This window comes from Cavia porcellus, unplaced genomic scaffold (genome assembly GCF_034190915.1).
Source record: "Cavia porcellus strain 051 isolate PalLab524CR breed Dunkin Hartley unplaced genomic scaffold, mCavPor4.1 scaffold_7, whole genome shotgun sequence".
Taxonomy (NCBI): Eukaryota; Metazoa; Chordata; class Mammalia; order Rodentia; family Caviidae; genus Cavia; species Cavia porcellus.
Genome location: NW_026947490.1, coordinates 46,971,105 through 46,995,198, shown reverse-complemented (window position 1 = coordinate 46,995,198; position 24,094 = coordinate 46,971,105). Strand labels below are relative to the sequence as shown.

Sequence of the window (24,094 nt, the reverse complement as noted above, 5' to 3'; positions counted from 1 at the left end):
CTGAGTATCTCATATAAGTGGAAATATACACTGTCCTTTTGTAACTGAATTATTTGACTTAATGTCCTCTAGGCTCACTTATGTGTCAGAAATTCTGTCCTTTTTGAGGTTCAGTGAAATTCCATTTTTGTTTAACTATTCATCCACCAATGAGTACTTGGATTGCTTCTTTATTTTAATTATTGTGAGTGACCTGCTGTGAACATGGGTGAACAAATATTCCTCCAAGACCAGCTTTCAGTTCCTTCGGATGTACACTCAGATGAGGAATTGGTGGGTGGTAGGATGTCTATTTTTCATTTTTTGAAGAACTGCAATGCTGTTTCTCTCAACAGCTGTGTCACTTAATATAACAACCAACAATACACAAGGGTACTTGTTTCTCCCCATCCTGGCCAATGCTTACAATTTTCTGTTTTGTTTGTGGTAGTAGCTATCCTAGTAAGTGCAAGTTGATATGCTGTTATAGTTTTGATGTGAATTTCTCTAAACTTTGGTACTGATGAACATCTTTCTGTGTATTTACTGGCAATTCACATATCTTCTTTGGATGAATATCCAAGTCCTTTGCCTATTTTTTGAAGCAAGTTGTTTTTTGTTGTCGCATTTTAAGTGATTTTCATAAACTCTGATTGTTAATACCTTAACAGATCAATGATCTAAAAGTATTTTATGTCAGTTTGTATTTTGCAGCATTCTGCCTTTGATATATGTTGATATTATCTTTTGGTCCACAACTTTTAAAATTTTTATCAAGTCCAATTCTTGTGTTTAATTTTTTATTAGTACACATTTGCAGTACAAAATGTTTATGTTCCTTGTGTGGAGTTGGTACTTGCACACATTTTGTTTCTTCTGTCTGTAGCTTTGGTGTCTTACCCTCAAAATGATTGCCACGTCCAATATTATGGATCTTTTCCCATGTATTTTTTTTCTATGAGTTTTATATCCCGTATTTAAGTCTGATATATTTTTATTTGATTTTGTATATAATGCTAGATAAGAGTCCAGTTTAATTGTTTTACATGTACACATTTAATTTCCCAGAACTATTTGTTGAAAAGATTGTTCATTTCCTAGTAATGGTTTTGACACCATTGTCAAAAATGACTTTACTGTGTATGTTAAGATTTATTTTTAAATATTTAGACACACATAATGATAACATCCATCGTATGGAATTTGCTCCTGTACATGGTACATCTTCATTCTTCCTTTTTGTCCTTTCCCTCCCCTTCCTTAAACTCCTCTTTCTCTCTCTGTTTACAAAAGCTAAGATTCATCAGACAGGCTCTTAAATGCTGACCCGAATTCCTGGCCCAAATGCCAAGATTTTTGAGCTCTTTCATATTCTTTTCTTTTCTATTCTGTTCTGTTCTATTTGTCTGTATTATATTATTCCAATGCCATAATGTGTTGATTACTATAGTTTGGTAATAAGTTTCAAAACAGATTGAGTCTTACAGCTTTATACTGATTGGTGGAGGGGGATGAGTAACTACAAAGAGCTAATATTGATGGTAATTGATTCACATTTTCAGTACATGTCTCCCCTGAAAGTTGAAAACCTTCTATAGATTACAGAATTCCAAAAAGGTTATATCCTGAAAATTCTGCTAGTGCTGTTATTTTCTAGGTGGGGAGACAGGTTCCTGGTACTGTTTTCTCTGCCCTCTTCCCCTCAGACTCTCTGCTAATGCATTTTCAATTTATAAAATATCTTTATACTTCTTAGAATTTGACTTTTTAATAGCACTCTACTTCTTTTTCACTGTTATTATCTTGATTTTTTTTGAAAATGTTAAATATGCATTTTTTAAAGAATTTAATTTGTATACTACACAGGCTCTCATCCTTCTGTGATTCTTTTCCTTTGTTACATTTTTATTATGGTGATGTATTTTGGAATGTTAGTGGTTTTTTCTTATTTTTTTATATTCTTTCTAAGTATACCCAAAACTAATAATTTCTCTGGAAGCTCTGTATGTATGTATGTGTGGGATGGGGTGGGAGACGAAGACTAGTGAACTTTAATTACCAGAGTTGCAGTGCTGGATACTGTGACAGAGTTAGTTTTATTAAAGTAAGCTTCCTCCTTCCAAAATAGAATACTGAACTGTCCAGATCTATAAGCCTTTGCTTTTGAAATGCTAAGCTCCACAGGACAAAATCTTTCCATTTCCTTTTTGAGAGCTGCAAAATATACTGTGAGATACTGTGAGATTTTCTGATGTCCTTTTGCCCCTCCTCCACCTTTTTTGAGAACAGCATATTCTCGACCCCAACTCATCTTTACAAATCTCTCCAGAAAGTAACCTCCCAGCCTTCTATTTAGGTAGAGGTATGGTCCTAATTGCATAACATCTTTTCAAACTTTTCTGTGTTCAAAGACACTACTTCTGGCTCCTAGATACTTCTGCCCATTCCGAGTGGTAAATAGGCATATTCTTATTTGTTCTGTCTTAGGTTTAGATCAGTATTCTACATGTTAAGTCATACAGACATCAATAATGATGGATAGATATGCTTTAAGGATTCCAAAATTTTGTTGTGCTCTCATTTACTGTCATTTCTATTCTCCTTTCCTACAGAGATGAGTAAATTTTACTTCTTGACTTAAATTTAGTAGTGTTTTTAGAAAAAGAGAAGCAAATAATGGAGATTTATAATCTGTGTTTAATCAGAATTCTAACGTTAAATTATACTTAACATAACTCCTACAACTTTTATTTCTCTCAAATAATGGTCTCCTAGGTGTTGCATTCTACTGGATGAGAGACCTGAATTTACTTTTTAATAATAAATACTTTCATTTTTTAAAAAACATTATGAGAGACTGAGGAAAGAGGACCACAGGTTTGAACCCAGTTTGAACAATTTAGTGAAACCCTATCTCAAAATAAAACTTGAAAAAAAGATTAAAAAGATGATCTGAGGGTGTAGGTCCTGGGTGTTATCCTCAGTACTGCAAAAAAGAAAACCAGAGTTTAGCACTTCTGGTATCTATGTGCCTTCTCCTGTGCCCATGTTCTGGTTTGCCCTATCCCTTTTACATTATTGCCGACCCTGGTGTCTCTACCATGACCCTCTTCTCAAATGTTGCTCTTGAATGGAAACCACCAGTACTGTACTAAGTGCCTGACTGGGAGCAAGGAGTGATTGGGAGGGGGAGAAGAGTGCTTTTCTGGGCTAATATCTCCTATTGTCTTCAAAGCCTGCATGTTTTTGTTTTTCCTCCACTGGGGCATCAAGTAACATCTGTTTTCCTCCCAAGTTTGGGACTCTAGGACTCCCTATTTAGCTCATACTTTTGAGATAGTTTATTTTCTAACTATACTTAACTTTAAGTGTTTATTTCATACTTCATGATTTGTGTTCCTCTAAGAATTCCATTTTTAGTTTTAAACACTGGCTATACTTTTTATTTAAAAGTCTTTCTAAAGCAGGCATAGTGATACATGGCTACAGTCTCAGCACACTAGGAGGATCACAAGTTCGAGCCCACCCTGGGCAATGTAAAGACTCTGCTCTATGATGTTTTTAATTCATCTGAGAAGATACCCAGAAGGGGAATGTATGGATGTAATGGGACCTCTAAATCCTACTTTTTGAGCAGTCTCCACACTAATTTCCACAGTGGTTGCACCAGTCTACATTCCCACCAACACTGGAAAATGTTCCTTTCCTCAACTACTTCTCCAGTACCTGTTATTGGTTGATTTCTTGATGGTAGTCATTCTTTCTGGAATAAGATAGAATGTCAGTGTTGTTATAATTGCATTTCTTGAGTGATCAGTGATGCTGAACATTTTTCATATATTTATTTGTCATTTGTATTTCTTCATCTGAGAAATATGCATTCATTTTAGATGCCCATTTTGGGAGTGATTCTTTGAATTTGGAAGTCCATTTTTTAAATGTTCTAGATAGAAGTTCCTTTTCTGAGAGAAAATTTATTAAAATTTTTTCCTGTGCTATGGCTTGTGTATTCACTTTGTTGGTGATTTCTATTGCTGTGCAAACATCATATGACAGTGACATATGTATACTCATGTTTCAAGAAACACAGTTTGTAATAGCTTAATCTTGGAAACAACCTAAATGCCCATCAACTGAGGAATGGATAAAAAAGATTTTTTTAATATAATGAAGTACTATTGAGTCATAAATAAGGAAAACCTTGAGCCTTACAGGTAAAAAGGATGCAACTTGAGACCATATTAATAAATGAAATAAATTAGACTTGCATGTGTAAATATCAGATTGTCTCCTTTGTGTGAGAAATTGAAAGAGTAAATAAGTTCTAAAGTGTGCAACAGGTATTGTGTAATGCAAAGAATTTGTTCAAAAGGAACTAGGATGGGTAAAAGGAGAAGGAACAGTAGGAAAAAGGTAAAACAATGTAGGTCAGTTTTACTATTGATGTTTCTTAGTTTATTAAAAAAAGTTTCTGCTAATATCAATTGGAGAATTTTTTATATACTCATTATCTCATATCCTATGCAACATGTAATTATTAGCTTTTGTTATTTTCCATTATTTTGTAATGAAAATTTCCCCTTTTTCCATAAAATAAAAAATAAAAAATAAAAAAAATTAAAGACTCAGTGAGACACAGACTCAAAATAGAAAGAAATACGATATAGCTCAGATTAAAGGCCCTGAAATCAATCCCTGTACTTGGAAAAATGTCTATCCCTTTTAGCACTTGGTAGAGGGAAAGTTGGAGACGTGTAAAGGAAAAATGCGGGATGTCTTCATATATTGTATCAAACATTAAGAAACCAAAGATTCCATTTTCTTCAGCATAATTTTCTAATGTTTTACAAACTATGCATCGCTTTGCAAGAAGAAAAATGGTGGGGCTGGGGATTTAGCTCCGCAACGTAGGTGCCTGCCTTGCAAGCAGGCGGTCCTGAGTTCAACCCCTGGTACTGATAAAAATAAATAAACAAATAAATAAATAAATAAATAAATAAAATGCTTTAAAAAATAACCTTTAAAAGAAGAAGAAGAAGAATGGCAATTAATATATTTTTATCCCAGAATAGTATCAGTGATCAATATGAACAAGTCATTCAAATTCAACATTTGAATGTGTATTTTCAAATATTGTTATTCATTTTATTTGTGACTTGGTCTGTGTTAGCTTTATATACTTTCATGTTACAATTCTATCAGTCAATTGAAATGTACATTATATTGATTATCATGAGAAAATTGCAAGAAAAATTTAAGGTAACTTAGTTTGTTAACTTTCTGGAAAAATTTAAGAGTCTTAAATAAGTAAACAGGAAAAGCTGGTTATGATGGCACATTTCTTAATCTCAACACTCAGGAGGCTAACGTAGGAGGATTGTTGCAAGTTCAAGAGCAGCCTGGGCTACAAAGTGAGCTCAAGGCCAGCCTGAACTGCATGGTGAAACCCAGTCTCAAAAAAGACAAAAAAAAAAAAAAAAAAAAAAAAGTAAATAGGAAATAAATTGACTTACATAAGAGAGAATGTGTTATTGAACAGCTTTAGAAAAATATATCCCTTTAAGCCAATGTTTATAAAATTTAAAATTGGCGATTCTAAAGAAACTTGAAGCACTGACATTGATTTATAGCTTCTTAATTCCATATTAGTGACAAATCTTCACAATTTATACACGTGAATTTACGATATGATTTTAATTTTACTTCCTGAAACATATAGGACAATATCTGGGATAAATTATTTTAATTTACAGCTAATAAAAATATAAAGAAAGTGTTTAAGAAGCATGAAGTATTTCTCTCAAGATATTTTGCTTCTCCACCAATCCCGGTTTCTTAGTTGAAAAATGAACATCTACCTAATGTCATGAGTATGTGTTTTTGTGATTGCTGGAATGATCTTTAAGCTAACAATGAAGACTAAATAAATGTCTCATCTCTAAAATGTCAAATGTTTAAGTATGATTACCAAGATTCTAACAATGAAAACTCTAATTTAAAAAATAATGCTTTAATTTTATTTTAGCATCCCATAAATAGCAGTCTTATATAATTGGACTTCAGCACTGACTTAAATTGAAAGCAAATTTTAAGTCAGCCATTGAGTAGTCAGAATGTACGTAGATGCCCCCCTGTTCATTAAGATTAATCACAAAAGCTCAAATAGAAGAGAACAGAATAAACTGGAATGAAAAACATGAGACTACATTGTCTGAGATAAGGCTAAGTACTGTTTCATGAATGTTGTATTTCTGTTTTCACAAGCATGTGTTTCTATACACATGCACACACAGAGGCATACATACACACCAGGTCATGTTATAACATTGTTTTGTTTTGGGGGGCCAAGGGTCATTACAGAGTTTGAAATTCACTGAAGTTGATGGAGGAAATTGATGCAGAACAAAAGGCCAGTTGTTAACTACAGGAATTGATAACCAGGCAGAAAAGCAATGCTTTGGAAATATTCTTTTGCAGGAGACCAAAAATACATGACCTTAAGACAATGACAGATGGAACAATAATTAAGACTTAGGCGTATGTGGGAGGGAGGTAAAAGTTAGTAAGTGATTAGTAAAATAATATAAAATGGTAAGAAAAAGTTAGGTAAGAACATAGGAATTATATTCACAAAAACATGATAACAATGGAAATAATACACTGTATTTCTTAACACTGTTGTTTTCACAGTAATTTCCACTGAGTTTATTCTAGTGTAGTTGATTTGTACAGTAGTTCAATGAGAAAAACAGAGCAGGGAGAGATCAACCAATTCTGCTGATAAAGAAAGTTGCAGTTTATAGTTATAAAATAAAAGCGTTTTCTTATTCTAACAAGAATAAAGGATATTTGTTCCTGTTTTGTCTTTTGCACTTATTGCCTCCTGTATTTAATAAAAAAACTTCACATAAGTTTTAAAGATAAGGAAATTAAGACTCAGAAATTAAACAATTCACTCAAATATATATAGCAAATAACTAGATTCAGAACTCAAAATGGAGTCTTTTTATGTCAGTGTTTATGTTCTTTCCTCTGAATTCTGCTGATCTCTAAAAACTACCACCTACCATTTAAAGGAACTAAGTTTTCAGCTATAGATTATCTATTGCGGAGAAGATTAAAGAGACAGGACGACATTTTCAAGGCTACTGTCAACAATATAAATAAGGCATTTTAACTTACTGAATAAAATTAAATGTAATCGTTGCCAAATACAGGCTAACTCACTTTTGGGTTCTCTTGAATTTCACCATAAACTTTTAAAAAATATAATTTAACCTGTGTAAGACTAAACTTTAATGAGTTGTTTGGAAAATCATGTCACGCAAATTTAATCCTAGTTTTACAATTAACATAAAGGAAGTTGTGGTCTGGTCAAAACACATCACTTGATGAAACATTAAACACTGATGTGGAACTGTCCCTCTAGCAAACATTCCGCCTAGTTATGATATCACTCACTGTCTATTTCACACTGTCACCTTTAAAGACAGCACGGCAAGTGTGCATTATAGTCATATATGGATTTTTGAGTTTGGAAGTTGGGTGTTTGGGATTGATTGCTTCTTGGGTCTTTCATTAGAGGATGCATACAGAAAGAGATGCCTGAATTTGGAGTTTCAGAATGAGTAGGAGAGGCTGCCTGAGAAAGGCTGCCTGGGCAAGCCTAGAGGATGGCAGTGAGTGGTGTCCATTAGGTGACAGTAGCTATGAAACGTCATGAGGGCATAATAAGAAAAGGGAAACTACACATCGCTAGGAGCTGTAGAAGTGTGGGCTGTGTGGGGTGAATGACAGCCTGGAGGGAAGGAGTTGTTGGAAGTGGAGGTGACTAGGGACAGATGATGTATTAACCAAGAGTCTAGAGGACCTTAAGTGATGATAGGTGGTTTGATGACCTTCTTCTTTTACAGAGTCATGGAGTTACCAGATGGCTACTTCCCTCTCTACTTCATCTCAGTTCTCTTGCCCAACCAATTCCTCCCATAGATTTCTCTCTTGCAGGTCTTTTTATTAGTAGCTTCTATGCATTCTGCAAGTATCTCCAAAAATTGCAATTTATTTTCCTGCGTATAGACATTCACATATAGTGTCACTGATGACTTTTATATATTCTCATGGTGTAAAATGCTGATATGATTACTGGTACTATCTCTTTTGTTAACTTGACCATCAAGGGATTTTAATCGCTTTCCAAAAATATTTCTCTTCCATGAGCCTGCAAATATAGATATCCATTTTTCCATATGGCCAATCCGAAACTTATAGGAACAAGATCCAAACTTAGAGGGTTGTTGAATTTTATAGATGGTTATTTCCAGTCCATTTTATTTATGGTATCTCTGATGCAAAAGAACTTGAATTGTCCATGAAGAAATGACTTCAGTTAGGTGTTAAAACTACATACCTCTGAATGAGTAAAGGGAAATGCATGTCAAAAAACCAGTGCTATGGAATCTATTTAAAGCTTTATCTCACGTACAGCAGCCTCTCCTCATTAATTCTTTCTGCGATTCTGGCCCTACTCTGTCTCAGGCTGCCCAGACATTCTGACGTCTTTCCAACACCAATGAGTTCTTCAGCCCTGGTTTCTTGGGAGATGCACTCTTGCTTGTGCTTTGCAGAACTATCTCCATTTTTTCAACTGCTGGATCCATAGTTCCTTTGTTCTTGCCTTCTCTCACCAAATCACTTCTTAAAGGACTCCAGAATCTTAGTGATTGTGTCATGGCTCCACTTTCCTATATCTAAGGAATCTTGTAAGGCTCTATTTGTAGTCGTTCATCCCATCAAGACAGTTTTTTGCCAATAGCCCTACACAGAGCTTCCCTGACCTCTTTGTTCCTCAGGGTATACACCACAGGGTTCAGGAGGGGAGTGATGACAGTGTAGGTCACAGAGATCAGCTGGTCCTCATCCTTGGTGTTCTCTGACTTGGGCTTGAGGTAGGCAATGGAGGCACAGCCATAGTGGACAATAACCACAGTGATATGAGAAGCACAGGTGGCAAAAGCCTTCTTTCGGCCTTCAGCAGAAGCAATCTTGAGGATGGTGGAGATGATAAAGATATAAGTAATAAAAATCAAGCTCATAGGAACCAGAATCACCAGGACACTGATGATTAGAGTCAGGATCTCATTGACAGTAGTGTCAATGCAGGATAGCTTCATCACAGGTCGGATGTCGCAGAAGAAGTGAGCCACCTCACTGGCACAGAAGGGCAGCCTAAACACAGCAGACACCTGTGTCACTGCCACAGTTAGGCCAGTGCCACAGGCTCCCCACACAAGTTGAATGCACATCCTCTTATTCATGATGACTGAGTACCTCAAGGGGTTGCAAATAGCCACATAGCGATCATATCCCATGGCTGTGAGCAGAAAGCAGTTGTTGATGGCCAGAGTGATGAAGAAGAACATCTGAGTGGCACAGCCTCCTAAAGAAATGGGCTCATTTAGGCCTACGAGGTTAGAGAGCATCCTTGGTATAACGACGAGTGTATACACAGTCTCTGAAGCTGACAGCATGCTCAGAAAAAAGTACATGGGGGTGTGGAGATGATGATCCAGACCTATGATGGTCACGATGATGACATTCCCCGACAGGGTTAATATGTACAGTGCAAGAAACACGATGAAGAGTGTGAGCTGGTATTCATGGAGGCTGGAGAAACCCTGAAGGACAAACTCACTCACCACAGTATGGTTCTCTTTCTTCATTAAATCATAGATAGTATCTAAGAAAGAAAAAATATATAGGGACTCTATGTGGGTAATTTCTGTCATATATTGCAGGCTGAGGAAATTCTTGTGGTTAATCTGCCACAGATTTCTGCTTGTGTATGTTCACAGTTTTACTTATTTCTTTGAGGAGTAGAGGGTAGAAAAAATGTACTTGTGTCAGACAGAAGAAAGTACATGGTTTTAGAGTAGAGTACTGTAAATTCTTTTTTCTATTATGTGCTGTTTTGTTTCGGACAAAGATTGAATATTTGTAAGACCAGTTTCCTCATCTGTATATGGATGTAGTGATAACATCACAGAATTGTTGGTCGAAATTTTTATGCTGATAACTATAATACTGCATTTATAAAAATATTAAATACATTAATGTTCAGTGGTATTATGCATAATCCCAGGCACCATATCTGCCTACCATTTTCTGAGCTTCTAGGATTTGGGTGGATTTGCCACTTGCTACTATGGAGTCTTATTTCTATGGCTTACACACTGCTTTCTCATTCCAGTCTTTTGATTCTGATGCTGCTGTTTTTCTCAACTTTGTCTTGTATTTCTCTTCCCTAGATACACTCACTTTCCAAAAGCATGTTTTCTGTAAAATGTTTTATCCTTACATTCTCTCTCTGAGACCAGTACATCCTTGAGTGTGTACATAATACAGAACGGTTTATTGACCTTTTTTCGTATTGTAAGCACTTTACAATGCATTTGTAATGGCAAAACATGTCCACATACATTATTTAATTTTATTAACGTTCAGTGAAACAAGAAGGACAAGGATTAGTGTTTCTTATCGGGTGCAGAAACTGAGTTCAACTCTGTTTAGTGAGTTGACCATAGACACATAAGTGTTAAGGGACTAACTGGAAACTCATGTCTTCTGCTTCCTATGGTTATTTCTTGCAGTACACAAAACTGCTCTGCAGAACTTTCCCATTATAGCTAGGCAGGAACAATACACTCCTACTCCATATGACCACATGGTAGACCCTACAAGGTAAGATACCATTATCTATTGGTAGAATCCTTACAAATTATTGCTCCATTACATAAATTGCCCATTAGCAAACAATGCTGGAGTATCACAGTGAACTTTTCTTCAAAGAATGGAAGGCATGAATGTTTTTAACCTCTGCCTCATTTTTTCGGATGTCTATGCTTATGATGAGAACAAGCAAGTAAATAATTGAGCTACATTTTCACACTGGAATTACAACGTTATAACACTGGAAGAAAGCATAACACTATTAACATATAATTGGAAAATATGTGAGTAGTACAACTTTTCCTGTAGCCTTTACCCTATTACTAAGCAACGTATAATTATATAACAGGTTACTTGTAAAAAAGTTAAATTCAGTAATAGAATGATGGAATTGCTTCAGAAGTGAATTTTGCTGAAAGTAAAGCAAACGAGGCACGTTACAAAGTGATTTACTATTGGGTACATTTCAAACATGAGCTTCCTTTGTGCTTTTAAAATTATATTTAATTTATCTATTTTTCAGAACTATATCATTTTTCATAGAGGAAATCCACATAAGGTATTTATAAGAAATTGGTGTACAGTCATGCTTTGACACTTCTGAGCATGATATGAAAGGAAATCAGATGGGGTTGCAAAACAATAAATTTTACATTAGGTGTCAGAGACCACTGCTTGATAGGGGAAGTTGCTTGACCCTGATGTGTGGAGCATGGTAAGTAGCTGTAAACATGCTTTATGAAGCTTTATAAACTGTGTCTCTGTAGACTATGAATTGTCTGGAGACAAAAATACAGACAAAGAAGACTAGTTGTTGAGTAGCAAAGTCAGATAGTTTATTATCATATTAGCCAAGACGCTGTTTAATACCAGGAAGTCATGATTTATTGAAATTAGCAAGAGAGCAGGAGATCTTTGAAAGCAATAAATAAAAGAAAAAGAAAAATATTCAGATACCGGGATCCTTTCCAGTTTAATATAAGTTTATCCTCTGAGCACAATAACACTCATACAGGTATTATCTCCTTCACCTTCTGTTAGTCACTGAAGGCTTTCCCCAAATTTCACTTACTTCTCTCCTTGTGAATTTGTGGCTCAATGGCAAAGTAGGGGTAGAAGGTGGAGCTGTGGCCCATGGATCACAAATATTCACAAACTCAGGTCATGGAGCGAAGGCATCTACAGAGGATCATTCTACTTACTATAGGACCAAGACAGAGAAGGAGGGAGGTGAAAAGACACACGGGGCTTTGGATACTAAATATTCCCTCGTGCTAGAGGATGAGTTTTTGATACACAAAAATCTCTCTGTGGAGTACTTTCCAGGGTTTCTTGGTGCTATTCACTGAGCAACTTGGGAGTCACCCTGGGACTGGAAGGAAGCAGATGGCCTATGCCAGGGGACCTCATTACATATGGGTAACATTCAGATTACATGGGATTGTGCTCTGGGAGACTTGAAGCAGTTTCACTGCACAAAGAAACAGTGGCTTATTTGTTAGGTTTTATTTTTTTAACTAAGTATTCTATTTTTATACAGTTTAGCCTTGGAAAACCATGGTTACAAAGCCCAAGTGAGCTCTAAGAGTCACTGCCTCGGATTCCAGGAAACTATGCAACTCTTTCTGTAGTCAAGCACACTGTTCTGTGCTAGAGGCTGTTTTCTGTTTCTGGGAGTTTTTGCATCTTTTTCTGTCTGAACTAAAATGGTCAGTGCTGGCTATGAGTTTTATCTCTTCGCTATCAGAGTGGTGCACAAAACTCAAAATATAACCGAGGTTTCTCTAGAAGGTCAGGGCACCACTGAGTGGCCCAACAACTGAGCTGAAATTTACCCTCAGGGACCATCAGGCAAATCATTAAAAACACTGGCACACAAGATTCCAGCCTGGCATTCTCTTGACACTAGTTTTGTCCCCCTCATACTCAGGACCTTATTTTTCCTAAAAGCATTTTGTTCTACTCTTTCCCTCATATCCATCTTCTAAGCAGATCCTGACAGTTCTCCTCTAAATTAGTTTTTCAACACTTGACAAAAAATTAAGTGTCTATATTCATGCCATGATAACTTGAAAAATGTCACTGTGTTCATTCTTGTGTTGGTTTGCTTTCTGTTCTTTTTATTCTACTTTCTCTACTGAATTTGTGGTAGCTTAAATTTAGAAAATTATAAAATGAATAGAAGTGTATGGAAAATATAAAATGCTAATACCATTTGTTCTTATGTTTCAGAGACATAAGGAAAGGAAATACTAGAGGTATTTAGGTGACACAAAAATTTAAATTCAATTGTCATTCAAAGTTATCATCCCAACTTTCTTATCTTATTGTTTACAGCTTAGTAATATCATCTCATGCATAGACCCTTAAAATAAGGGTCCTCAATTCCTGAGCCATGGACACATACCAGGCTATGCAGCAGGAAGTGAGTGACAGGCAAGTGAGCAAAGCTTTATCTGTATTTACAGCTGCTCTCAACCTCTTGCATTAATGCTTGAGCTCTGCCTCCTGTCAGATCAACAGCAGCTTAATATTCCCAGAGGAGCACGAACCCTGCTGTGAAGTAGGCGTGTGAGGGATCCAGGTTGCTTGCTGTTTATAAGAATCTAATGCCTGATGATCTGAGGTAGAGCAGCTGCAAACACAGATTCACATTAGCAGAGGAGTTTGCCTTCACAGAGTTCAAAATAAATCAATTTTCAGACTCATATCAAAACGCTGTCTGTGAATGGCAAGTGACAAGTGGATCAGGCAGCAGGCTGTATGTGGCATGTCAGTTGATGTACTTCAAGTACAGCTATACCCAGTAGCAGGCTTCAAATATCAGAACCCAGCACCTATTTCAATCTATGTGTGGCCTGGTTCTTATTTTATTTATCACATTTTTTCCCATGCATCTTTCCTGCACAAAGAAGTTTTCTGAGTCACAATTTTGGTAAGCCTACAAGCTAACCCTATTCAAAATAAATAAAAAATGAATGAGTTTTAAAGAGCTTCTTTGAAAAGGGATAAAGACCCAATGATATGACAGCAGAAGACACTAAGGCTGCCAAACAAAGAGCAAGGTACATTTAAAAGAAAGTAACAAGGATCCTACTCACAGTATGGGTTCATTGCGACAAGTGATTCACATTCTTCAAGCCTGCTTTGTACACTATGTGGTGACCAGCTACCCAACAAAGCCATGAAACATTCAAAACTACTCCATAACCTGGAGACAGGCATTCTGCGTTAGAAGGCAAGACTTTGAGCTCTTTGAAAGGGAAGAAAAGTATGAACATGAATAACAGAAGCAATTATTGAAAGTTACCACTGCATTCGATGTGTTTGTCTTGATAGCATCATTCTAAGTGGCTAACTGCATTGCTAAAGCCCAGAATCCCTTTACTATTGGTAATCCTGCTTACAACTAAGGACATCATTCATGATCATTAATTCAAAAAATAGCATGTGTTCTTTTTTCAGCTATTGCCATAACTAGACAAAGTGATGAAATAGCAGAGGATATTGAGGCACAATTGTTAGGAAGGATTTATGAGTCACAGTGATAAGAAAAGCAGGTTGACAAGCAATACCAGAGGTTGACAGGCAATAATCTTATTTTTGCATGACATTTTTCAAGATGATGTACATGAGGATATGTTTTACGCATGTTTGTTGCCAAGCAATAGCACAGCTACAGGACTATTCACATCTTTGAATGACTACCTATTGAATGGCTACCTATTGCAAAGTTGAACTGATCATTTGTGTTGGTGTATGCACAGACCAAGCAGGTGCCATGAGTGGATGGCTCTCTAGGTTTCACTGGTCAGGTCAAAATCTTCTTCTGAATGTGAGTCCATGTACCACTGTGCAGTCCATAGGGAATGCTGATTAGCTGCAAACTGCTACCTGAACTTAACAACATTGTACAGGATATGATTCAAACTACCAATCATGTTAAAGTACATGTCCTTAATTCACATCTGTTCATGCAGCTCTGTGAAGAGATGGCAACAGCGAGCACATGTTCTCTTATACACAGAAAAAACATGGCTTTGTAAGACAGAGTACTGGTCAGAGTTTTCCATGTACAAGAATTGCTTCAGAGTGTTTTTTTAAAACAGTCACCACCAGCACCAAATTTCAGTTACACAGGATGGGTTACAAAATTTTCTTACTCATGCAATCTATTCAACCTGTTCAAAAAAAATCAACTGTCTGTAAGGGGAGATCAACAACTGTTTTCAAGTTGGCAGATGAAATGGCTGTATTCAAAGCAAAAGTAGGTTTAGGGGACAATGAGTAAACACTGGGATTTTTTTTCATTTCATACATTAGTAGAGAATTTGAAAGAGACTAAGCCAGGACCTTCTTTTTTCAGGTGGTAGATGATCATTTACATCAGCGTTCAAAACAGTCTGAACATTACTTTCCAATCACAAAATACCTCTGTACTCAGGAAGAGTGAATCTGCAACAAACTTGTAAATAATCCAGATGAAATGATTTTGTCTGTGTCAGAAAAAGATCAGCTGTTTGGTACTGCAATTTATGGTGGCCTTAAAAGTTATTTGAGACAACTTCAAATCTCCATATGCTCTACATTAAGCCAAGGCAGAATATTCTGATTTTTTTTTACAAAAGGAAATAAAAACCCATTTCCATTTACAGTATCCTGTCTTTGAGAAGCAGAATTTTCTCTAGTGACCAAGCAAAATCAGATTATGGAGTAGACTAGACAAAACAAACAAACAAACAAACAAACACAATGTAATTCCTACGTTACTGCCTCCCATAACCTCAAGATAAGACCATCTAGTTGCAGAAAAACAAGCTGGAGGCTCCCACTAATTTTTCAACTCCTCATTAATTATGATGAGTTGCATAATTACTTCATTATATATTTACAATGTAATAAAATAGATACAAAGTTGCACCCTAAATGTTATGTGCTTGAATCATCTTGAAACCATCTTTCCCCATCCCTGCTCTGTGGGAAAAAAAAGTCTTCCAGGAAACTAGTCCTTAGTACCAAAAAAAGTTGGGGACCACTGCTTTGGGGTCAAAATAAGATTGGTCAGCGCTTCAGTTTTGTGGAAAAAATAGAATTCCTTTGCACTCTGATTAGATTCAATCATAAGGCCAAATTACCAAATTGTTGCAATTAGAAACTAGTTTTCATTAGACATGTAAATCATCACTGAGGTATAAACTTCTCCCCATTGTGCAAAGTAAGTATGAAGCCCCATGTAACAGAGATGATTAGAACAGCACTGCAACACAGAAAAGGTGTAGCGAGACCTTTGGATCTGAGCTCACAGCTAAAATGTCAGCAGGTCTTCTTGCAGACAGATGCACCAGCAACCTTATTTGCCAGTAAAGTGTGTCCCTTTTGTATTTCAAGGTTTGGAAAATAAAATCTAATAAAATCCTATGTTTATAAACAATCAAGATAGAAAGGTAGACAGAGATATAGAGTCAGTTAAGAGGTTGATGGCCAAATAACCTGTGACTCTTGGTCATTCATTCCCCCCCCCCCAGAAGTGCCTGTATAGACAGTGGAAGGGACTGAGCACCAGGAAGTCCTCTTTCCATGAGAACTGTGCTTGGTGCCTCTACTTCAGCTTGGCACTGAGTCGAATCTACCACATGCACAATGACAGTTGTCCATATTTAGAATTGTTAGACCCGTATCTTTCAACAGGTATGAAACTAAAATCAAAATGGATCAAAAATTGAAACTTTGAGACAGAAATATTGAACCTACAGGAATATAAAATAGACAGTAGGTGTGGGCAAGGACTTTTGGAACAGAATTCCAATTGTACAAGAAATAACAAGAATAGACAAATAGGATCGTATCAAATTTAAAAGCTTCTACTCAACAAAGGAATCAATTTGTACAGTGAAGAGGCAACCCACAGAATAAGAAAACATTTTGCCAGCTATTCTTCAGATGGCTAATATATAAAATATAACGAATGCTGATGTGACTGTGATGAAAAAAGAACTCTTCTGTGTTGTTGGAGAGAATATAAACTAGCAGCCATTATTCAAATCAGCATGAAGATTTATCAAAGAACTAAACATAGAAATTCCATTTGACTTAGCTATTACCCTTCTAGGTATCTTTCCCAAAGAGCTAAAGACATCATATTACAGTGACACATACATACTAATGTTTCTAACAGCATAGGTCATGATAAATAGAGCCTGAAAGCAGCTTATATGTCTCTCAACAGATAAAGGATAAAGAAAATGTGGTATCTATATGTAACAGAATACTATTTGGCAATAAAGAAGGATAAATTCAAGACATTTGTAGGAAAATGGATACACCTAGAAAATATAATGTTGAGTAAAATAAATCACACAAGTCACATAAGCTTAAATACCACAAGGTAACTCTTATTCAAGTACTGCAAAGTTCAAATAAAGAAGAAAATGAAGGATGCATAGAAGGAACTAAAGGAATAGACTTACAAATGTAAAGTGGTTTAGGAGACCAAGGGTGATGGGAGAGGAGCAGTAGAAGGGGAAATAACAAACTTTAATGTACACTATGACAAATACAGAGAATACACACATTATATGCCATAAACTTGAGCTAGGAATAACAACAAGAAGGGAAATGAGCAAAGGGGATTTAGAGACAGGGAGAGAGCAGTGGGAAGGGAATTCAAAAGAAAATAAAAAACTGCATCAAGTACTTGCACTTAGGCCCTGAGATAAATAAAAATTTCTTGTGTTGCAAACATGTACTAATAAAAATAAATAAATAAACTTGCTTGCACTGAAATTTGGATATCCCAGTTATCTATTACTATATAACGAACTACCTGTGCTTATTGTAGTCAAACAACGATTTATCATTCTGTCTCTAGGGATGCTGAGTTCATCCAGTGATTCTCACACAGGGTCTCTGTGGTTTTGTCAGAAGATGGTTGACACCTGTTCATTTACATGCCAATCAGTCCATATTGAATGTCCACTGATGGAGCTGTGCATAGCCTTTCTGCAGGGATTGGGCTTCCTCACCGTTAGTCAAGCAGTCCTAAAATCCCACCCAATTTTAAAGAAGGGACTTTACCTCTCTCTAGGGTGTAGAACACTGTAAGGAGAGCACATGCAATGGAGATGTATACCCCCTGTCTGAAAATACAGTCTGCTCCAGGGAGTTAGTAGGTGGCCAGTATCTTCTAATTTAAAGTAGTTTTCCCAAATGAAAATGAGAAACAAAATCAAAATTAGACTAGTTGAACTGTAGATTCTCCCTAACATGTTGTTTATGCAAACTTGATCACTCTTTTGTAGCGCTTAAATTACAAAAATTCTTAGAAACATGAAAGTGTAAAAATGCTAAAGAGGAGATTTTAGTGTGAAACACCAGGCTATGTAAGGGTTAAACTGTTGATTTTAAAGAGACCTCTTCGGTGTTAGAAGAAAAGAGCATATGCATGGTGCTCTGAAGTCAAGATAACAGCACAGCTGAGACAGTCAAGGACATGGGCTGCTGACAATCCCTATTCCAGAACAATAAAGCAGCCAACCTTAGAGATCATATCGTTATCTTAATTGGAAAAATTTCCCGCCTTTGTTCCAGCTTCCAGTGCTTTGGGCTTTTATACCCTTCTCTTTCTGTATCCCCCAAATCTGTAGAGTAAATATGGACTGTCTGGGCTATTTGGAGAATTTCTTCATCTTTACTCGCAGAGAGTCCTTACTATTAAGATAGAATCCTGACCTTCCTGGAGTTCCAAAATCCATACTTCTGACTCTTTTATTTAAGCTATTTGCTGTCCAATCTTGTTTAGGATATTGGGGCTAGGCCAATACCCTGATATTATAGATTAACTGCAAAAATAACATTAAAAATGTAAGGTGTTAGTAGAATTGAAAAAGGAGATATATATATATATATATATATATATATATATATATATATATTAGTAGACCACATAATTACAGAAGGGAAACAGAAGTTTCTAGGTAATTTTCATAATTAATAAATTTTTTCATAAATTTCATAATTAATTTTCATAGTTAGTGAAATATTAGCTAGATAAGTGTTGCCTGGAGATTATGTGTCTATATTTAGGCTTCCATCTTTCATTATCTTCACTGTATTTAAAATATATTGCGTATTTATCATTTTGACATTGATAATTAAAAAGCACTACATTTACAGTCTATAAATATATGAAACACAACAATAAAATAAGCTTACTTAACTTGAGAGCTACTTTTACTTATGTGTTTCTCACTTTACCACCTTCCTATTCACTCGTACATTGTAGCTCCACATGTGTTTATAACCACTCTTATGTTTATTTTGATTATATTGATTTTATGATTTTGTTAATACCTGTGCATATTTATGTGACACATTACTTAGCTGTGGGGTTTTTTTTTTTGGTAGAATAAAGCAAATATTATACTCTATATAGTTTTTTTTTGAAAATTGCATGTTACAGTTCCAAGTTTCAGGATGGAGTTGTAGTTTATTAATTTAACCACACTATACTATTCCATCCCTTCCACTTCCAGGAATAGAGAAGTACCAGTATTTGCCATCCTACATTGTACATAGTTCAAAGGCAAAGGTTCAAAAGTTTCTCTAAGGTTTATTCCTTTGAAGAAATACTAGCTCATGGAATATAAATTGTTTTCAATTTTACAAGACAATGCTACATCGAATTTTGAAATTGTTATACTAATTTATATTATGATAGCAAAGAAGGAATCCTAATTGATATACATGTTTTCAAATCATTGATATCACAGTTCCTAATCTTTATCTAATTATTGGATGTGAAATTATATCTCATGGTTTTAATTTACATTTTACTGAGTATTAAAGAAGTGGAATATCTTTTCAAAAGTTATTGGCTGTTGATGCACTATGTCATGCAAAATACCTATTTATGTCTACCCACTTTCCTGATAGATTGCATATGCCTCCTTATTAGGTAATGGCAAATTTTTATGTATTTTGGGCATTGAATTCTTGTTCTTGACACATTTTGCAAATATTTCACCTTATTTTGTGGATTTTCTTGTTCATTTTCATGATGATAACTTTTATCGAACTAATTATATTAATGCAGACAAATGTAAAATCCTTGTGGGTGTTTTAGTACTTATTTATCTCTTTTAATTTTCTTCTAAACATATAGCTATTATATTTTATATTTAAGTCCATCTGGAATTGATTATTATTTGCAAGGTACATATCCAAGTACATTTTTTGAAATGGGTAATTAGTTATCTTCCCTGAAGAGTTCCTGCTTTTCCACTGATTTACAATTCTATTTCTGCCAAATATAATTCCACATAAGCATGGATTGATTTGAACAGTTTCTACTTTGTTCCCCTGGTTAATTCCCTGTACCAAAATCATACCGCCTTCAGAGCCATAATTCATAATATATTTTAACAGAGTGGTCAGCTTTTCTTAGCTTATTTTATGCTTTAGCAGTTGATGCTTCACTTTTCCATGAATATTTCAGAATCAGAATTTTGAAATTACATTAGGTTAAATGATCATTTGGCTGGACAACTTAGCAACTTAGTGAGACCCTGTAACAAAATAGAAAATATGAAAAGGGCTGGGATGTAGTTCATTGTGGAAGGCATTTAGTTAAATCCTCAATACCAAAAAATATCACTTGTGATAAATTTATAGAAACTCTTCAATTAAAGGAAATCTTCAATTATTTAAATATCTAAAAATTGTCTCTGTGGTCCCTAAAATCAAGTTAAGTGATAGAAAACCTGTTATGATGCTCATGGTTATGGTTTATTGCAGAAAATGATATAGATTACAACCAATAAGAGGACAAATTCATTGTTAAAGTGTAACCCAGAGCATAAAATTTCATGTGTTCTCTCCCAGCATGTCAGAAATAATACATGACATATGTAAATTCCTATCAACCAGGAAGCCCTGATCTTTGATGTCAGTTATGTAACGTTGTGTGACTTAGCTACTCAAACTCAGCATCCAGGGGAAAAAGTTTTCATCACATAACATATGGTTAGTGTACACTATTTGATAGGCATTTGTTAGGTAGGCTTACAGGATCAGAAGTAAAAGAAGGTTCAATGGCTATTCTTGTGCCTGAGAGCCAGAAGACCCAGCAGCTGCTCAGCCTAAGATGGAAGTCACAAAATCAGAGAGATAAAAGATGTGTCACAAGTCAAAGATCAAAGCTTGGAAGGTCATTGAAGAGTCATAGGTAAGAGTCTACATTGAAAGACTGAAAAATCTGGAGATGATGTCCAAACACAGTGTTGAAGATTGGCACATTGTCTCCCTTTTTTCTCTTTTTATTCTGTCTAGGCTGTAAGTGTATTGATGCCATCCACATTGGAGTGGGGAGTGGGTGTCCCCTTTAAGTTTGTTGGCCTATGTGTCAGTCATCTACAAACATATCCAGAGCTGTGTTTTACTAATCCTCTATGAGGTTTTTACTCAAGGCAAGTTGATATATTATAGCTAATGGTCACAATCCACCCCTTGTCAACTTGATAACCAGGTACATCTCCTTGAACCATATGATTAATATCTAAAACATCCCCCATTTCTGTCTCAGCATGCACCCACCCTGAAACAGTCAGTGCCTGGTAAACTATAATCATGAAGTACAATCCTTTCCTGACCTCTGACCTCAGCCAAAACCCAAATACCACTTCAATGCCCTCTTCTATGTATGCCAGAAGATCACATCTTTCCCTCTTTCCAAGGAGCAGCAGCAAAAGCACATCCACTCCTTGGCCATCTGCAAGCACAAAGAGGGCCAGGTGGTTCGAGGACGCTACAAAGATCAGAAAATCAGCAAGGTAGTTCAGGTGTACTGAACTGTGTTGTCTACATCAAGTTAGTATACCATGAGGCAGCTAATGGCATGACCATCCATGTTGGCATTCGCCCAAGCAATCGCCTGGCTAAAACTGAACAAAGACAGAAAAAAATCTTGAATGCAAAGTCAAGCTTCAACAAATTGAGAAAAAGAGATGAATACAAGGAGGAGCTCACTGAGAAAATGCAGCAGCTTGAGTATAACTGTCCTGCTGTCATGGTTTAACCAGATGTGTAGCCTGGCCTGCAGTTCTCCATAACTTTTCAAGATTTCTCTGGAATGTTTCATCACTTTCTTGTTTTGTTGTTGATATATGGCACTGTACATGTATGTTTGCTGTCTTGATCAATAATTTTATGAATAAAATTGGAGCTATTTTCCACTCAAAATAAAATATCTCCCCCAAATCTCATGTACTTTGAGGATGATTAGATCATGGGAACAGTGTACTCATGAATTCACTCATGAGTTCAGTAACTGAATGTGCTCTTAAGAGGTGGACCCGGGAGTGGAGGTGGGCCACTGGGGGAGTGATTTGGAAGAGTGTATCCTTCTCTCGTCTGTCTCCACTTTCTGATTGCCATGGAGTAAGCAGCTTTTCTTTGTGGTGTCCTTCCTCCATGTCGTCTCTGCCTTGGAACCAGAATTGTGTACTGAAACCACAAACCTCTCATCCTTTAAGTTGCAGGTGTCAGGTATTTTTTTTTCAGGGAAGGGCAAATGACTAATATATAGCCTGACATGTGTTCCAGACTACCATTATTCTTTTTTTTTCCCTTCAGAAATATCTTAGCTCTTTCTTTATACTTGTCCTGGAATCTACCTTTGCTTCAAGCAACTTTGGTAACTTTTAGGAGAAAGTAGTACTTAGAAATTATCTTAGTTACTTTATGCTCGTCGCTTAGACAAAATACCTGATGCCCAAGTTGGGAAAGGAAAGGTTTATTTCTTATAGTTTTTGAAGATTTCAAAACACTCAGTTGGCTCCCAGGCAGGTGGGTTGGCTGGGCCGCCCTTCATGGCAGCTGCAAATAGCAAAAAGGAACCAGCAAAGAGCAAAACACACCTTCTTCTTGCCATTACATCACATCCTGGCTCCACCCCTATGTGGGTGGAGCACCGACACCATCAATCTAAGCACTATACAATGAACCATCACAAATGAACAATGCAAACTTATGAGGCCTGGGGGCCACAGACAAACCATGACAGAAACCAAGATTTGAGAGCCAGGTGCCCTCATTGTCAATGCTGTATAATTACAAAAAATCTTTAAAAATGGACTATCTTTGAGCACTAATATCTCTAATATTAAAAAACACTTTGTATACCGGTATTGCCAATTCTAAGCTACAGTGGTACCTCAGTTCACAAATGCTTTTGTTTGCAAACACTTGCGAACAGTTGAACAATTTGTTTTGCAAACAGAGGGGCTTGGCAAATTTTTGATTTTGTCTGTGAGTTCTGTATCTACTGAGGAACACGGTGTGGCCATCTTTCCTACATGAACACCAACGTGGCCATCTTTTCCTGAATTGTGGACTGAATTAAATTCATGATCTGATGTACCACTGTAATAACTTAGAGTGCACTGCAGTGTTCTCGCTTTCTACATTTAGAACACTTTTCTAAGTTTCTATCTCAACTTTCTAAAACACAAACTTTCTAAATAGATTTAGAAATGTCCTATACTTATATGTATGTGTGAATGTGTCTGTGCTCATATGTACCCTTTGATTTTGTAATCTAACTTGATTCTGCTTTATACAACGTTATACCACTTGGTTTTTTCTTAAATAACTGTATTTTGGACACCTTAGTAACTCAGTACGTGAAGATTTATCATGTTAATTTGAACAAAATCATATTTTAAAATAAAAATATGGCTTATCTGGCTTACCCTTTCAGTGGATAATTGGGTTGTGTTTAACTTTGGGGAATTTCAGGAGTAATGTAAAGAGAATTATGTCCATATGTAATTGTGCACTTCTGGGAGCATGTGTCTAAAAGATACATTTCTCCAAGTAAATTCCTTGGCCAATGATTCATGTATTTAAGGACTTATTAGCCACTGCTAAACTGAAGCCAAAGTGGTATATACACATAAATATTCAGCAACACCGATAATGCTTCCCCATCCTGGCTTTGATCATAGGTAAAAGTTGTATTCAATTTTTTCTTTGAAGGTTTATTTCTTTACTCATGAAGACTCAGTATCTTTTTATATGCTCACTGGCCTTTGTGCTATTTGTTGTGAATGCCATTTGCATATCTTGCTCATTTTTCACTTGTGTTATTTGTCCTTTTCTTATAATAGTGGTTTTATGATAAGAAAATAAGCATTTTATTATACATGTTGCAAATATTTTCCTTCTGTTTATCATTTTTATTAGTTTTGTGAACTTGAAATTTTGTCAGTATTATTTTTATGTATTTATCTGTTAATATCAAACCTTACTACTTTTGCATTTTGATTAGTGCCTAAAAATGACCTTCCCTAACTCTGAGATTATTTTTAAAATGCACCCATGCTGTCTTCTGTAC

General features: G+C 35.9%; 1 protein-coding gene across 1 annotated transcript; it reads right to left on the bottom strand.

The window, feature by feature from the left end:
• Positions 1-8,768: 8,768 nt before the first annotated feature.
• LOC100726272 (olfactory receptor 10J1-like) lies at positions 8,769-22,172 on the bottom strand. Its single transcript, XM_013149100.3, has 4 exons — positions 22,001-22,172; positions 21,358-21,505; positions 11,777-11,829; positions 8,769-9,715 (listed from the first exon to the last, which is right to left on the bottom strand). The coding sequence occupies exons 1-4, from the start codon at positions 22,170-22,172 to the stop codon at positions 8,769-8,771; spliced, it is 1,320 nt and encodes a 439-aa protein (XP_013004554.3).
• Positions 22,173-24,094: the final 1,922 nt, after the last annotated feature.

Excerpts from the sequence above, each read along its gene's own strand:
- LOC100726272 (XM_013149100.3), bottom strand. The coding sequence starts at position 22,172 with ATGGAGGAAGGACACCACAAAGAAAAGCTGCTTACTCCATGGCAATCA. Across the intron at positions 11,830-21,357 it reads GTATTTGGGTTTTGGCTGAG|CTCCACCTTCTACCCCTACT; the intron begins GTCAGAGGTCAG and ends CATGGGCCACAG. Across the intron at positions 9,716-11,776 it reads ACAAATTCACAAGGAGAGAA|ATACTATCTATGATTTAATG; the intron begins GTAAGTGAAATT and ends TTTCTTTCTTAG.